At 46.4% G+C, this 14541-nt stretch overlaps 5 protein-coding genes across 5 annotated transcripts; 2 read left to right on the forward strand and 3 right to left on the reverse strand.

The window, feature by feature from the left end:
• Positions 1 to 95: 95 nt before the first annotated feature.
• Positions 96 to 1173, reverse strand: LOC5667660 (uncharacterized). The gene is made up of 2 exons (XM_001689327.3): positions 1003 to 1173; positions 96 to 930 (listed from the first exon to the last, which is right to left on the reverse strand). Exons 1-2 carry the CDS (start codon positions 1171 to 1173, stop codon positions 142 to 144), a joined length of 960 nt encoding a protein of 319 aa, XP_001689379.3. The 3' UTR covers positions 96 to 141.
• A 67-nt stretch (positions 1174 to 1240) lies between these two features.
• Positions 1241 to 4963, forward strand: LOC1281944 (gamma-tubulin complex component 5). Its single transcript, XM_061648315.1, has 4 exons — positions 1241 to 1493; positions 1567 to 3357; positions 3429 to 4650; positions 4711 to 4963. The coding sequence occupies exons 1-4, from the start codon at positions 1413 to 1415 to the stop codon at positions 4752 to 4754; spliced, it is 3138 nt and encodes a 1045-aa protein (XP_061504299.1). The 5' UTR covers positions 1241 to 1412; the 3' UTR covers positions 4755 to 4963.
• Positions 4656 to 5498, reverse strand: LOC1281943 (DNA-directed RNA polymerase II subunit Rpb4). The gene is made up of 3 exons (XM_003435734.2): positions 5277 to 5498; positions 5030 to 5210; positions 4656 to 4941 (listed from the first exon to the last, which is right to left on the reverse strand). Exons 1-3 carry the CDS (start codon positions 5338 to 5340, stop codon positions 4767 to 4769), a joined length of 420 nt encoding a protein of 139 aa, XP_003435782.1. The 5' UTR covers positions 5341 to 5498; the 3' UTR covers positions 4656 to 4766.
• An 849-nt stretch (positions 5499 to 6347) lies between these two features.
• On the forward strand, positions 6348 to 11578 carry LOC1281942 (dynein light chain Tctex-type). Its single transcript, XM_321929.6, has 4 exons — positions 6348 to 6447; positions 6526 to 6770; positions 7831 to 7996; positions 10385 to 11578. The coding sequence occupies exons 2-4, from the start codon at positions 6750 to 6752 to the stop codon at positions 10531 to 10533; spliced, it is 336 nt and encodes a 111-aa protein (XP_321929.3). The 5' UTR covers positions 6348 to 6447; positions 6526 to 6749; the 3' UTR covers positions 10534 to 11578.
• On the reverse strand, positions 8030 to 9671 carry LOC133392267 (spore coat protein SP65-like). Its single transcript, XM_061652360.1, has 2 exons — positions 9272 to 9671; positions 8030 to 9204 (listed from the first exon to the last, which is right to left on the reverse strand). Exons 1-2 carry the CDS (start codon positions 9573 to 9575, stop codon positions 8183 to 8185), a joined length of 1326 nt encoding a protein of 441 aa, XP_061508344.1. The 5' UTR covers positions 9576 to 9671; the 3' UTR covers positions 8030 to 8182.
• Positions 11579 to 14541: the final 2963 nt, after the last annotated feature.

Raw genomic sequence — 14541 nt, forward strand, 5'->3', positions numbered from 1 at the left:
GGCGAAGGGAGAAGAAAGTGAAAACGCACACGAAAACAGTTTACAGCTGTTCGTGCGTGTTCAATCGAAGCCAAAAGAATACGTTGAGCGTTGGATCCTTTGTTTCACATGCTTTATTTACAATTTTTAATTAATCTCCGCTCAGCTAGCTGCTTCAGGCAATGCATCGTCCAGGCAGCAAAACACGGGGGAAATCATCATGAGAATTTTGTACTCGTGAGGACGCTCGCTTCGTAACTGACCGATTAGCATTTCGACATCGGTATCGTTGGGATTGATAATCTCGTTCATTACGATGGCGTAGGGTCTAATTGCCGGCGGGAATAGTGCGTAGTACTCTTTGCTGGACAGCTGGTCCTTGGCAGAGCGAATGCAAGCGCTAATCAGGGGCTGGGCACGAACGCGGTCTTGCTTGGCGAGATATGACAGTATGGCATAGAAGGATTCGCCTATCGTAAGGCAGCGGGCTAAAAATTGGAATTCTTTCAGCAGCTGCAGCGACCCGTAATCGGCGTCCTGTACTTTCATCAGTGCGTCTACGAGTGGCTCGAGAAACTGTGGGTAGACTTGCGCCAGTTCGCCCACCAGTCTAGGACAATAAAACCGAACGGCCTGTTTCCAGGCACGCATGAAGAAATTGCACAAGGAAACATCATCGTGGAACGCTGGCACGAACGGTTTTAATAGTTGTACCTTTTCCAGCAGGGATTGCTCCCGTAGTGGTTCGATGTTCACTTCCGCCAAACCTGCGTCCAGCACGGTGGATAATACGTTGGATATTGCTTCACAAGCGCAACTACATCCGGAAGGCGGCAATTTATTGCTTACGCTTTTCATGATCGCCAATCCTTTTTCACGGTCGGGGATGGTAATGTCCGGTAAGGTCGCATTGACATTGCTGGTAAGCGGGATGCATTGGGAGAGCATTGTCTGAAACACACAAAAAAGACAAGAACCACGTTAAACTCATTCCGCATATCCCGTTGGTCCACTGGTTCCTACCAACTGCGAAAGGATGCTGGGATCCGTTTCGTCCCACGATCGATCGACGATTTCGTTCATGCGTTCCTTTATTCGCCGTTGATAGTCGGTGTTGTGAATATCGTTAACTCTTATGCTTTTGGGGCTCGTGCACAAACACTCGTATTTGAATTGAAAATCCATCTCCGCCATGCTTTTATTATTTTTTAAACATTATTTCTCTTCTGCTCATTGCAAATGCTAAAAAACGGGCGGTTTCGTTTGACAGCAACTGTCAAATGGTGCCCTTCGACGAATTTACGCGAAAGAAAGGAATCACAACAAACAAGCGAAAACCCCGCAACGCTACGAATAGTTCGCGTCGGAAGAAAAGTGTTGGAAATTGCACATGCTTAAAATCTGTGTGAACTGGAAAAAACAAAAAGCAAGCCATGTCGACTATGCTGGCGGAAGTGGAAGCCCTGGTGCTACAGCATGTCCCCGAGTTGATAAAATCCTTGACCGGCTTTAGTGTGAGTATTTTGGCCCCGTTTCGCTAGCCCGGAAACCTCCGCGTACATCTGACCGGATTGCATTCTCTTTCAGGAATCGGAGGAGAATTTCAGTATTTGCTATAATTTTACCCTCGGAACGATAAGAAGCGACCGGTACTTGTCGGTAAATAGTCATGAAATACGGAGAAAGATTGAGGCGGTTATAGAAAACATGGAAATTACAAACTTTACCACGGAGGCTGGCCACCTGCGCCGATGCTACGAGGAGTTGATCAATGATCCGGCATGTTTGGATCACTATGTGCACGACATACACTGGTCGGTACTGCTATTTCTTCTAACTGTTGCGTACAATCCAGTCGGAGCTTTAAAGGAACGTCTGCGGACGGGGGAAACGATCGTACTGTTTGAACCTGAACCAGCGGAAGTCAAACTGCAGGACAAGGAACGGGAAGAACTTATTGCAGAGCTGCTCGAGGACAATCTTCCGCTCGAACCTTGCGATGATAATGAAGGTTCGGAGCTGAGTGATTGGAGTGATTTAGAGGAGAGTGCCTCGGGATACTATCACAGTATAGAGCAGAAGGAGGTAGAGGTTGAATCGATTGAGGTGGGCAACAAGCTGGAGGATGGCAAGACCGCTGAGTCCACCGAAATGGTGGTGTTTAGTAAGATTCAGCCACCAAGGCAGGAGGAATCTTACGAAACGTTCAGCGACGAATTTGCCATCGATTGGCTGCAGGAAAACGTTCAATCTGCCTGGTGGGACGATCCCCAATACAAGGTGGAGGTAAACAGCGAACATAGAGGGGCATCGTTTTGCGATTTCTGGACCGAGCGTATCGTAAAGGTGTCGCATGGGTTTCTCAAAAGCGATCCCGTCTCCACCGTGTCGGAGTATTGCATTCTGAGAGAGATACTGTGGATGTTCACCAACCCCGTCGATTGCAAGCTGTTCCGCATCGATGACGATCAGATTTGGATCAACACAAATGTCTCGCTCTCCAGCACCACCGAACACGGCATACAAACGTTCCTGTTGAATTTTACCGAGTACATGACTATCGCGTATCGGTTGAGAAACTTTTGTCGAAGCATTTTGGAACACACGGCGCGAAGCCTTCAGGCGCCACACTCGTTCGAATGCTATGCGGCCGGGGTGAAAAGCTTTTTGGACCATATGGAATCGGTGATGATACGGCACGAAAAGGAGCTTATCAAGCAGGAACCAGGCAAGACGCACACGATCATTAAGCTGTTCCATGAGCTGGAACCGGAACTGTTTGTGCTGAAGAAGCTGTACGACATCCACAAGTTTTCCGTGCTGGACTGGACCAAATTCCCGGCCCACATTGCGGTCGCCCATTTGCTGTCGGGGCTTTTCCGAAGCGTCAAGCTAAGCGCCAACCTTGAGAAGGGAAATCTTGCCTTTGCGTTGCTGCTGGCCGCTTTGAAGTGTTACATGAACATGATCGACACCTGGTGGACGGAAGGCCGTCTCGATGATTGGCGGGAAGAGTTTTTGGTGGAAAAAACCTACGGCGAGCATTCTCCCACCGGTCTGCAGACCGGGTATCAGGCCCGGATGTTTTCCAAGTGCAAAATACGCTCCTTTTACGTGAGTTCGGCCATTTCGGAGGTGATTGAAAACGATCCAATCATTAAGCTGTTGCTGCACCACTCATTGGAGGCCGGCTACACGCTGAACATTCTGAACGGGCTGGATAGGATAAGCGATATGCGCAAGGAGCAGGGTACGGACGAGAATTTGATCTATACCAGTTTTTTGAAAACGATCGTAGACGAACTGGAAAGATTCCGTACAGAAAATCCCAAGGAGAGCGGTTGCGAATCTGATCCGCAGGCATCCTTAGCAGTAGAGGTACGTACGAAAGCGCTTGGTTAAGCGTACACATTTCTTTTTTGACAATGTAAGTTTTTCTTATTTTGCAGGAAAGAGAACATTCCATGGTGGAAAATCTTCGGAAACAAATGCGAGAGGTTTGTGATGATGATCTCTTGCTTTTGGCCTTCAATAGCACTCTTCAGCTGGTGGATGAGAGCTATCGCCTGACTGAAGCTTCCGAACCATCTCAGTCTTCCGCGGCACGATCCGATCGAACACTCTCGAACGCTTACACGCTGTATATGAAGCTCAATTCGATATCTACCCTGCAGCTGCCGCTCGAGCATGTCCTGTTTAATGCGATTAAAAATCTCATGGAAACTAAACGGCATGCAGCCAACCACTATGTCACGTACATCTACAAGGACGAGTTCCACGTGATGGACCATTTGAAAAATATTCGCAAAGTGCTGCTGCTCGAGGCGAGCGATTTGATGGATTACTTCTACAGCGATCTGTTTCGCCGGATCGAGGCAGGTGAAAACTGGGCCAACCCGTATCTGCTCACGATTCAGCTGAACGACATTCTAGCGTCACGGTTCAACGACATGACGTCACTTTTCACGGTCGAGGTGAATCGTACCGCTGGTTACAAGCTCGACACAACCACGGTGCTGTTGGCGATCGACGAAATACGCGTGCTGTACAATCCGAGTCACGATTTGAGCAACATGATCAACGACGACACGATGGCCAGCTACAATAGCGTGTTTCGGTTCCTGTTGAAAGTGAAATGGGCGCTCGGTACGCTGGAAATGCTACGCTTTCCGGAACTGTTGAAGAAGCGGCCTCCCTACGCGAACTTCGGCATGCTCGATTTGATCCTGAAGCGGTTAGCAATGCTCAAGTTTTGGATGATATTTTCGGTGCAGTGCATCCATTCCCATCTGATGACGCACGTGCTGCAATCGTTTGGCGAACAGCTCGACGAGAAGCTGGATCTGGCCGATAATTTGAGTGAAATGATAACGGTCCATCAGTCGTACATTGGTACGATTTTCGATCACTGCTTTCAGCAGGACGATAGCAAACCGGTAATGGAAGGCATTGTGCGCCTGTTAAACTTGGTGCACATTTTGCGCGACGAGTGGAACAACACTGTACTGCACACGGAAATGGACGCCCGAGGCGATATCCCGGACAACAGTACAATGGGCGACTTTATCGAAAATTCTCAGGTGGACGAACTGGAGCGAACGTACTGCAAGTGTCATCAACAGCTGGCCAAATTGCTAAGTCGTGAAGCGTACGGAAAGCACAAATTACATCGTAAGTATGGAGCACGTTTGCTATTGAATGTGTCTTGTATTCATTTTATATATCTTACAGTTACGGGGCTCGCTGATGCGTTTAGTTACAATGTGCCATACTGAGGATTTGGCTCGTTAGTATTGCAAACTGCGCTTCGTGCCAATGTCGTCCAGTATTTGCTGCAGCTCGTCGTCTTCGAAGCGGCCCTCGAGTGAAGGGATCAGTGCTTTTGCTTCTTCCGGCGAAGCCGGGCAAAGGTTCCCCAACGCTGCAAGCTCGAACTTATGAAGTTTCTTCTGCATCAATAAACTGTGTTTAGAAACAAACGAAATCAAATATACTACAATGGTAAGGACGGACGGGGACCGAGTGAACTGGTTAGAGCAACCAAGGGTACCTTCTGACGCTGGCAATCGTTTCCTTGTTGCGGAATTTCCGAAACTCGTTCGTGTAGGTGTACGTTTTGTGGAATACTTCGGAAAACTCTTGCTCCTCTTCCGACGACTCGTTTTGGTTCTTGCGATGCTCCAACAGCATGTGCACCTCGCTAATCAGCAGGGTTTCGGCGCTTTCAAACTCTGTAAACAAACGCCCTCGGGTCAGCACAATCTTGCGAAGAAACGATGCAATGGAGCACGCATTACCTTTGGGAAACTGAAGATCTGCCGCATCCTCCTCCACCATATCCACCGGGTTGAATCCTGCCATTGTTTGGGATGTTTAAATTGGTAGAAGTGTATATTTTGGAGAACACCCAGCAAAATTGCTCGACCGCTTCTCGTGGTAATCTGCGGTATGCAGGATTGTTTATGAGCCCTTCTTTGCAGTGAATGCACAGACCAAGGTGTATGGATATTAGGAGGTGAAGTGCTTCAGAGCAAATTGACATTTCACGACTTGACATAACAATACTGGGGGCTCCGGTACAAGGTGGATTAAAAATATCAGGTGGTGGATTAGGTCCTTTGGGGGGTCGCCATAGTTGAGGGACTTTACGTCATTTTAGAACCGTTGACCATTGGTTTCCGCACACAAAGCTTAGCAAATATAACAGATTTCTTTGTTATTATGTGCATTTTAGTGTGTCTATTGATTTTATCGAAAAAACGTAATATATTAACAAAAGATTTGATGATTTGTTTATGCACGAAATTAAAAATCATGCTAGCATGAGTTCTAATCTCAAGTAAATTGTCCATGCGGCTCGTAGATAATGAGGAATTAATGTAAAAATTGAAAAAAATAATGATTTCTTAATTTTTATCATCAAAAATGTCGAAAACACAAAGAATTCTAGAATAAATTCACAGAATAACACAAAATAACACACTTTAATGTATGTTTCAATGTTAAATAAGAACTCACAAAGTCCAAAATATATTTTTAAAGAATATTTATTCGAAAAAATGGGGTAGATAAATTATATGAACAAATTTAATTAATGTAAACAAAGTTTGAATCCCGGGGACCTTACGTCAAGTGACGAATTGTCAAAATGCACTAGAGTCCACCACCTGATATTTTTAAATTCACCTTGGCTCCGGTATTAAAATCGGGGAGGGCTGTAGGGGGGTATAGAAAATTGTATGCGATTTGACATAACAATACTCAATGATGGCGCCCGGAAAACGCGCTAGCAATTCACCTCCTTAATAAACACACCTTGGCACAGACGTCCATCGTTTGGCGTGATGTGTCAAAAAAATCTGTGTTTAGTTTAACAGACTGAGTTCTACGACTGTTCGTTGTTGAGGCAATGAAGGTGCTTGAAAACTATGTTTTTGTTTATTGCTTAACTAAAACCGTGTAATAAAGGTAACATATCGTAACATTAGTAAAAATGAAACAAAAACGTATACAATAGCGTAACGATTTGAATTGAGTTGGCTGTAGGTTCGTTGCAGACTGCATGGAGAAATGAAACTGTGCAGTGTAAACTGACGGCTCTGGGGAAAAAAGAAACACAAGCGATGTCAAAAATCGTTGGCAAAAAAGCAAAGTAGCTGTGCGGAACGTTCTAGGACTTGGTGGTGAACAGCGTTTAGCGGCAGATCGGCCTATTCAAAACAGCCAGTGATAACGTGAAAATTCCGCAACGATCCCATCACCAAATCAGCATGGAGGACGGCAAAGAAGAGGTAAGCGTGTAGTTACATTTCGTGTGATCCATTCCGGTCCGCTTGGGTGCTGGGCAGGGCAGTGCTGTGAGAGGTACGCAGCATTGGCGCAGGTGATGGCCAGCTGACGTTGAAGCATTCCGTCATTGCTGCTTTTTAAGGTGGTCGATACCGATGGCCCTGCGATGGGGAGGTGGTTAAAAGGGCACCTACTTTTGGCTGAATTGGTGAAACTATGCGACCCCTTTTGCTCTATGTTTGCCTGTATTGTATTGTACGATTCCTGCTGAAGCTAGAATTGGTCAGCCGAGTCTTCTACAATCTTCATCAATGCCGCGCAATGAGACGGCGGCTTGGGTCGGGTACAAACGTTCATTGTCCTTGCGCTTGCTAGAGCAAAGATCCGGTTCGAATTGACGGTAGCGTCTTCATTAAACATAGACCACACAAATGGCGTCACATTAAGGTTAAGAAGACAGGCTGCGGGAAGAATGTGTGAAGAATGCGTCACCGACGCCCCATCCGCGGGTGCGATGATGCCATTCTTTGCGATTGATCGCACCTGGTCATGCAATGGCTCGGTAGTGATGGCTTATTTACCCAGCAGCTACATGTAAGGAAGTTGACTCCTCCGGCATGTGGGTGGTAATTTATCTAGCGGTAATCTTTGTGAAACTCAAACCGTGTGTGCGAGAAAACATGTGGGAAAATGCGAACGTTTTGTTTGTTGTGACCTCGTTCGGAACACGCAGCAGTCGTAGCAGCTTGTTTCGAGCCCGTAGAGCTTGCATTGATCAAACTTTGGCGCGAAGTAATTCGTGTTTGACGCTAACTTCCTCGGGGTTGTTTCCATCGCTGGAAGGAACCAGTAGCCCAACGGGAACATGTACACATGGCGGGGAAGTGATGGGAAATAAAAACATCTTTCCTTATGTTGAAACTTTTGGCGGTTGTTTGTTTCCGCTACTTCCGCTGCGATTCAGTCGTCCCCAGTTGGCGGACCGGGCTAGGACTGCGAATGGTTACTTCTTATAGGGGGGGAAACAAACCAAACTAATGCACAATGTTAATTCTTCACCAGCACCAATTCGTCGTGGACGATGTGAGCAAAATCATCAAGGAAGCTATCGAGACGACGATCGGAGGTAATGCTTACCAGCATGACAAAGTTAACAACTGGACCGGATCGGTGGTGGAAAGCTGCCTCAGCGTGCTAACTAAGCTACAAAAGCCGTACAAATATATCGGTAAGTCGGATTAAGTGTAAGGAACGCTGCGCGTTTCGACATGGATTCTTTAATTTATTGCTGTATATATGCATGCGGTATACGTTGTGTGTCGGTATAGTAGTGGCTATCTTTTCTTACGCGAGAATCTCTATCACGGTCTGTGTGGGGATGGCGGGGGTACTGCGGGTGGATGAGTGGTACTGCTTATCCGCTGAAGCCAGCACGGAGACCGACACCAGCTTGGATTCCACCACCGAGCATTCCTTGCGAGCCAATACCTGCTCCAAATCCGGCTCCGAATCCGACGCGCGAGCCTACGCCTCCATTAAATCCAGTTGGAAAACTCGATCCGGCACGCAGACCGCCGTTCAGTGCGCCACCGGCAGCTGCTTGCAGTCCTGCTCCGATACCTCCGAGTGCGTTACGCACTCCTCCCAGAATGCCAGTAGCGGCATTGGCCGCACCACCGATGATACCCGCGCCGAGATTCACCGCAGATCCGGCAATATTGCCAGCGGTACCTAAGGCTGTTCCCAGCAAACCACCTGCCGTGTTGGTGAGGGCTCCGATAGCCGGACGAAGAAGGCCGGGTCCTCGGAATCCTCCGCCGATGCCAATGCCAAAGCCGGCACCGCCGGCACCGCCACGGAAGCCGATTCCTGCGCCGAAACCGATTCCGGGTCTAATTCCGTGGCCTCCGCAACCGCCAACTCGGACGGTGGTGGTGGCAGCAGCTGCCGTGGTGGTAGTTGCCGCGGCAGTGGTAGTGGTCGTAGCGGCAGCCGTCGTAGTAGAGGACAGATTGTTTAGAATTTGGGTGAGAATTGAGAGCAGGTTGGGGTCGCTCGCACTCAACACAACCGTTTGTCCATTCATGTTAATCGTAATCGAGATGGAGGGAGTGGCCGTTGTGGTGGTAGCGGCCGTAGTAGTGGTGGTAGCAGCAGTAGTGGCAGCAGCAGTGGTAGCTGCAGTAGTGGCAGCAGTAGTGGTAGCTGCAGTAGTAGCGGCCGCTGTTGTCGTGGTCGTGGCAGCAGTTGTGGCAGCGGTAGTGGTCGTGGCGGCAGTGGTAGTGGTCGTAGCAGCAGCAGTAGTGGTCGTAGCAGCAGCAGTAGTGGTCGTAGCGGCAGCAGTAGTGGTCGTTGCTGCGACGGTAGTAGTAGCCGACAAGGCTGCAACAATAGCTGCGATCGTGGCTTGATCGGACGAGGCGACGGTTACGATACCTGAGAGCATACGGATATTGTGCGTTAAGTTGTTGGTGCTATGGTTGCAACTATTTTCTATACGTACTTCCATTGATATTAAACACTACAGTATTTCCTGTGGCGGTGGTAGTCGTGGCTCCGGCAGCGGTAGTCGTAGCAGCGGCCGCGGTAGTGGTGGTCGTTGGAGCAGCGGTAGTGGTGGTCGTTGGTGCGGCAGTCGTGGTGGTTGCTCCTGCAGCCACAGTCGTGGCCACGGTGACTCCGATCAGTGACGACGATCCGAGGACTGTGACGCCGATGCCACCGACGCCGACCCCGATTTGCTGAAGCGTTGGGCCGGTGAACAAGCACACGGCGAGTAGGACGGCAGTAAGGAAGTGCTGCTTCATTTCGTCGATTGTCCGTTGAAATGAGTTGCTAAAGATAACCGATGATTCTGGTCTGATCGAAGATCCTTTGGTTTTATATACTCCTCAAGCAGGGGGCTGTTCAAAGCACTTAGGTCAATCAATTGAACTGTTCGTAAAAGCTGTAACTTAAACTTAAAACCCTAAAACGACGCTATTGTTCTAGCGGAGAAAGTGCGTCAATTGGCAGAAAAGCTGGTTTTATGTTTGCAGTTTTTAGAATAGTGTGATCGATTGTTCTACCGTTTTGTTTGGGTCTGATCTGACCTTAGAAATTCTGCGAGGGAACAGCTATCTCATTCGAATTGACTCGTGTACAAACAGTTTGTGTTTATGTGCTTAGATGGTATGGATTTTCCATATTGGCAAATTTTTAATAGCGAATTCGTCTGAGGCTGTTCCAATCTAACCGTGGGTGTGACTTTATAGTGCATCATATTGTGGGGCGCATTGGAATAGATCGAATTTTTGTTTTGCGCCAAAAGAGAGGCTTTGTCTTTGTCTATGGGTGGCAGTAATGTGCTGGAGCGCGAAAGGGGCAATATATTAACGATTTTATTGCGACGCAACACCACACACCATTTCGGAGCCTTGCGTGCTGCACGCACTCTGTGGCTACTATGTTGTGTGATGGAATTAAATCATCGTAACGTTAGTGTTGTGTCGCTTTCGCATGTATCCATCGTTGCCGGAAAGTGTGTATCCGATTAAATGTTGTTGGAGTTGATTTCAAAAGCAAAATTTCACACTTTTCTTTACCTTCTCTTTATTTTCATATGTTCTGCGTCTAGTAACGTGCATGATAATGCAGAAAAATGGAGCTGGATTGCATACGGCCAGCTCGTGCTACTGGAACAACGAAACCGATGGTTCTTGCACAGTGCGCTGGGAGAACAAGACCATGTACTGCATCGTGTCGGTGTTTGGACTTTCCATCTAAAGAAAATCTTTCGACTAAGGGTCATGCACAGGCACGCATTGGCGAGTGAACGAGCAATGATGTCTACTAATTTCCATAAAAAATACCGTCAATTTGGTTGATCTATAGCTGTATGAATGTTTTAAACGTCGTATTTCTTTCCCGCATTCGGTTGCTGCGTATGGGGTTTCTTACAGAATTAGACGCGCGATGCTGTATGAATTTGCGTATCTTGTGCTTCTTTCTGCCGCTGGTGGATTAACTTTTGAATGTTAGAAATCGCCTTAGCCTGTGAGCTGATTTAATTTATTTTTATTCGATAATACTATTACAATTAATAGGAACTATCTGTCCGCTGACAGCATTTAGAATCGTATGGCAGTCTTGTGCCCCTTGTATGAAAGTTTTTCTCACCCTCAGCAGCAGTTATAGTGTAAACATCAGCTATTTTGGAAGAGAAAATTGTAGAAATAACAGGCTCGGCAGCCCACAATGTTGCACTTTTCCCTTTTAATAATCCTTTTGGTAGCCAGTTTTCGATAAAATAGTGTGATATGTCCAATGCAAAAATTAAATTGCAATGTAAGCCATAGCAATTAGGATAGCACAGGGCCCTACCCTCTATATCGTACGAGGCTGTGCAGCTGTCGGAAGGAAGCACTGTGTGGTGGAACGCTCCGACACATGGAAGAAGAGAACAGTAGCAACTTATTGTGGTAGTACAGCAATTACCGACAATTGCTGTAGCACAATTTAGCAAGAAACGACACACAACAGACACAATTCATCGCGCTGTAAGTGATTGGGCTCCACGTGATGATAGGAAAGCATGGTTGGCAATACAAGTTTTGTAAATTTTCGTGCTCACACAGCGAAACCGGAAGTAAGAAATGGGAGGAAACACTAAGAATTAGGATTATGACAGGTGTACGCTTTACAAAGGAAAAACGCATTGTTTTCGTTGAGTTAGCTGATAGAAGACGCGTTGATTAAACAACCATGTGTGAAGGATACACAATAGACGTAGAATATAAGAATTGATACACGGAGAGTTGCTGCAATACTACTTACAATCTATTGTAATTCACGAAAGAACGTAGCATATAGATGGCAGATGCTTGGAAGCTACCGAAGTTAATCAAGCACATTGCACAAGGCAGCGTGTTTTCATTGCCCTAAAACCTTTGGCGGAAGCCGAGACAATCAGCGTACTCCACTACACATCGAGAGCATCTGTGTCTACGCGGTAGGCAAGCACTGAAACGGATGAATCCACAGACTAAACACGTGCGTGTGGCGGCGGAGTGGGACGGGCCTGTCTGGTAAGTAAAAGCGTCACACTTTGAATGAAACAAACTTTTCATTGAAACATTACATTGTATGAGATGGTGTGTGTAATAGTGTTGTATCCAGTTCTAGTTTTAGTTTTGTTTTGGTTCAATGGCATCGAATAGTAGCAATAAATAAGCCTTCTCTGTATCAATTCACATGTTTATACAGATGGTCTTACAATACTATGATTTGTGGGATGTGCCCCGGACTTGGAGTGTTGTGTATGCCAATGTGCGATTAACCGGCGTGCGATGTTGTTGTCGGTGTTGTTTTGTCTTTTGTCTTTTGTTGGTGTTCCTTTGCCCAACAACTTGCTCAAAGCAAATTCTTGTTTTATCTGTCTTGATATCAATCTTTATTTAATTTCATTTCATCATTTTGGTTCATATCAGAATGTTGTGTGTTTATCGCATGTGTTTATTTTGCTTCCTAGCATTGCATATAGAGCACAGTTGCAGTGCCTAATATCACGAACAGGTTGAAGGAATTGTGCTGCGTCGATACAGCACTCTCCACAACAGATAGATAGACCCGTGAACCTTCCAGGGATGTTTCACCTCGGGCTATTTTGTTGAGCAAACATTGATAGTGAATGTGTATCCTTTCTTTGGTCGGGTTCATATAATTAGCCATGAATTTTCATGATTTGCTCGCTCGCACGTTCGCTGACTGACGGTCTGAGACCGGGTAAAGGGTTCTATTTGATGAAAAATAAGGCGAATCAATAGTGGCCAGGGGTAGTAGTGGAGATGAATATGAGAAACATAAGGGAGAGTATCAAGCCGTACTCTGGCTGAAAAATGCTAGTGGTTTGAACTTAGCGCGGACGAAGTAGCAGCATCCGATGTATCGAATCCCCATTCACAGTTCAAAAACTGTGTCGGCAAACATGTGCAATAAATAATGCATCATCGGTAACGATATTATCTCAGCCAGGGCCATAGCAAAATGCTGGCGGGCTAGAGCGAAGCATACAGACAGAGCCCGTTCCGGGCTGATCGGCTGGGGGGATTAACGCTGCTGCTAAATAGCAAATAGGCAACGGAAACGGTGTAGAAAAGGAGAACGTACGATGATGACGTTTAATGCGGGTTAACATGCCACATGTTAGGAAAATGGCCGGAAGCAATAAAAAGGGTTCGGCCGGCTCCTCGCTCGGTGGACGTTTCGTTTGCGAGAAAGTGGAGCGTGTACCGGTTCCACGTGCTTGGTCTTCCTACACCTGCCGAAGGAGGCGAAGGCCTCAAGTTCATGAAGCATCTCACGTGCGCGCATTTTCGTCTGCGTGGTATGCAATTTAGATGATGTAGTACGTCGAGTTTCGAAGTACTTGCGAAGGATGCTAGAGAAACGCGATTGGTACGCGGGGCACAGCAGTAGATGAGAGAGAGAGAGAGAGAGTACATGCCGGGAAGGATGGAAAGGCAGGGAAGTATATGACTATCGTGACTAGCAGTGTAGCTAAGATAAGTTGTTCGTCCTTTTAGGGTTTGGTTGAAGTCAATCACGGGAAAATATTTCCCAGCTACTACGACGACCTCAGCCGACCAGGGGGAGAGGTGGAGTAGAATCAACGAGAGCAGCATCAACCAATAGCCGCCGCCGTGTCCCATCTGTACTTTTTTTTTTGCATTCGCCTGAGAAAGTATGAAACGATAAAGAATTCCCACTTGAATGATTCAAGGATGCATGGAATTTTGGGATGTGATCGGAAACAGTTATTCCGACGAATGGTCGTACAGTCGAACGACGACAACACTACGCCAAAATAGGATGAATGAGCGTAATTGCATGAGGATGGCAATAGTTATGAAAAATAAGGCTGAGAATAGGAATACGGCAAAAAACATAAATGAAAGTAAGCCAGGTACTTACTTAGCCATTAGAAGGCAATGTGACTTTGTAGCGTGTCCTTTAGGTGGTTTGCAGGTAAGCAGCGAGACTTTTTAATGTTATTGCGACGAGAACAATGCAAGAGCTGTATGGCTAGCTTGAATCTATTGAAGTAATCATTTGCAATACTAAATCAATAATGTTTGATGTTATTTTTATCATTGATATGATATCATTCCTTCAGTGGTTGTGTAAATAAACCCCCTTTTACCTTTCAGGCGAGAAAGTAGCTCAAACAAAGTTTTGGAAACACTTTTGAAAGTAAGGCACGTGGGGAACCATATGAACGAACTTGCAACTTTGAACTTAAAATAACAACCCCCAAAAGGACCGATCGTTGGATATCGATGTATGATTGAAGCTCATACTCATATTCCCTTTCCCGAGAGAGGCCAGTTGTGGCAAAGGCAATCGTACATAGCATTCTTTACAAGATTGATTGGAAGAGAACAATTCCAAAGGAAAAGACAAGAGAATGGTGAAATGCCACAACTAGCGCCAAGGACGAGAGTGGAAGTAGTGAAGTGGATGATTTTCTGCTATGCGCGCGGGTGGTTATGCGAAACATGCACATGCGGTGCAAGGAAAACATACGCCAAACAGCTGTTTTGATTGAGCAAAAAAGCATGCTCGAGAGAGAGAGAGAGAGAGGGAAGAAAGCACGTGGGAGAGTAATAAATTCGAGACGCGAGGAGAAAGCGAGAGAGCATTTCAATGAGATGAATGAACTGTTGGAAGTTCATGAAATTGTATCCGATTGAAGCCTAATACTCTTTCCAGCATGTTTTGGATGTTGATTATTTT

Source organism: Anopheles gambiae, chromosome 2 (genome assembly GCF_943734735.2).
Source record: "Anopheles gambiae chromosome 2, idAnoGambNW_F1_1, whole genome shotgun sequence".
NCBI classification, from domain to species: domain Eukaryota; kingdom Metazoa; phylum Arthropoda; class Insecta; order Diptera; family Culicidae; genus Anopheles; species Anopheles gambiae.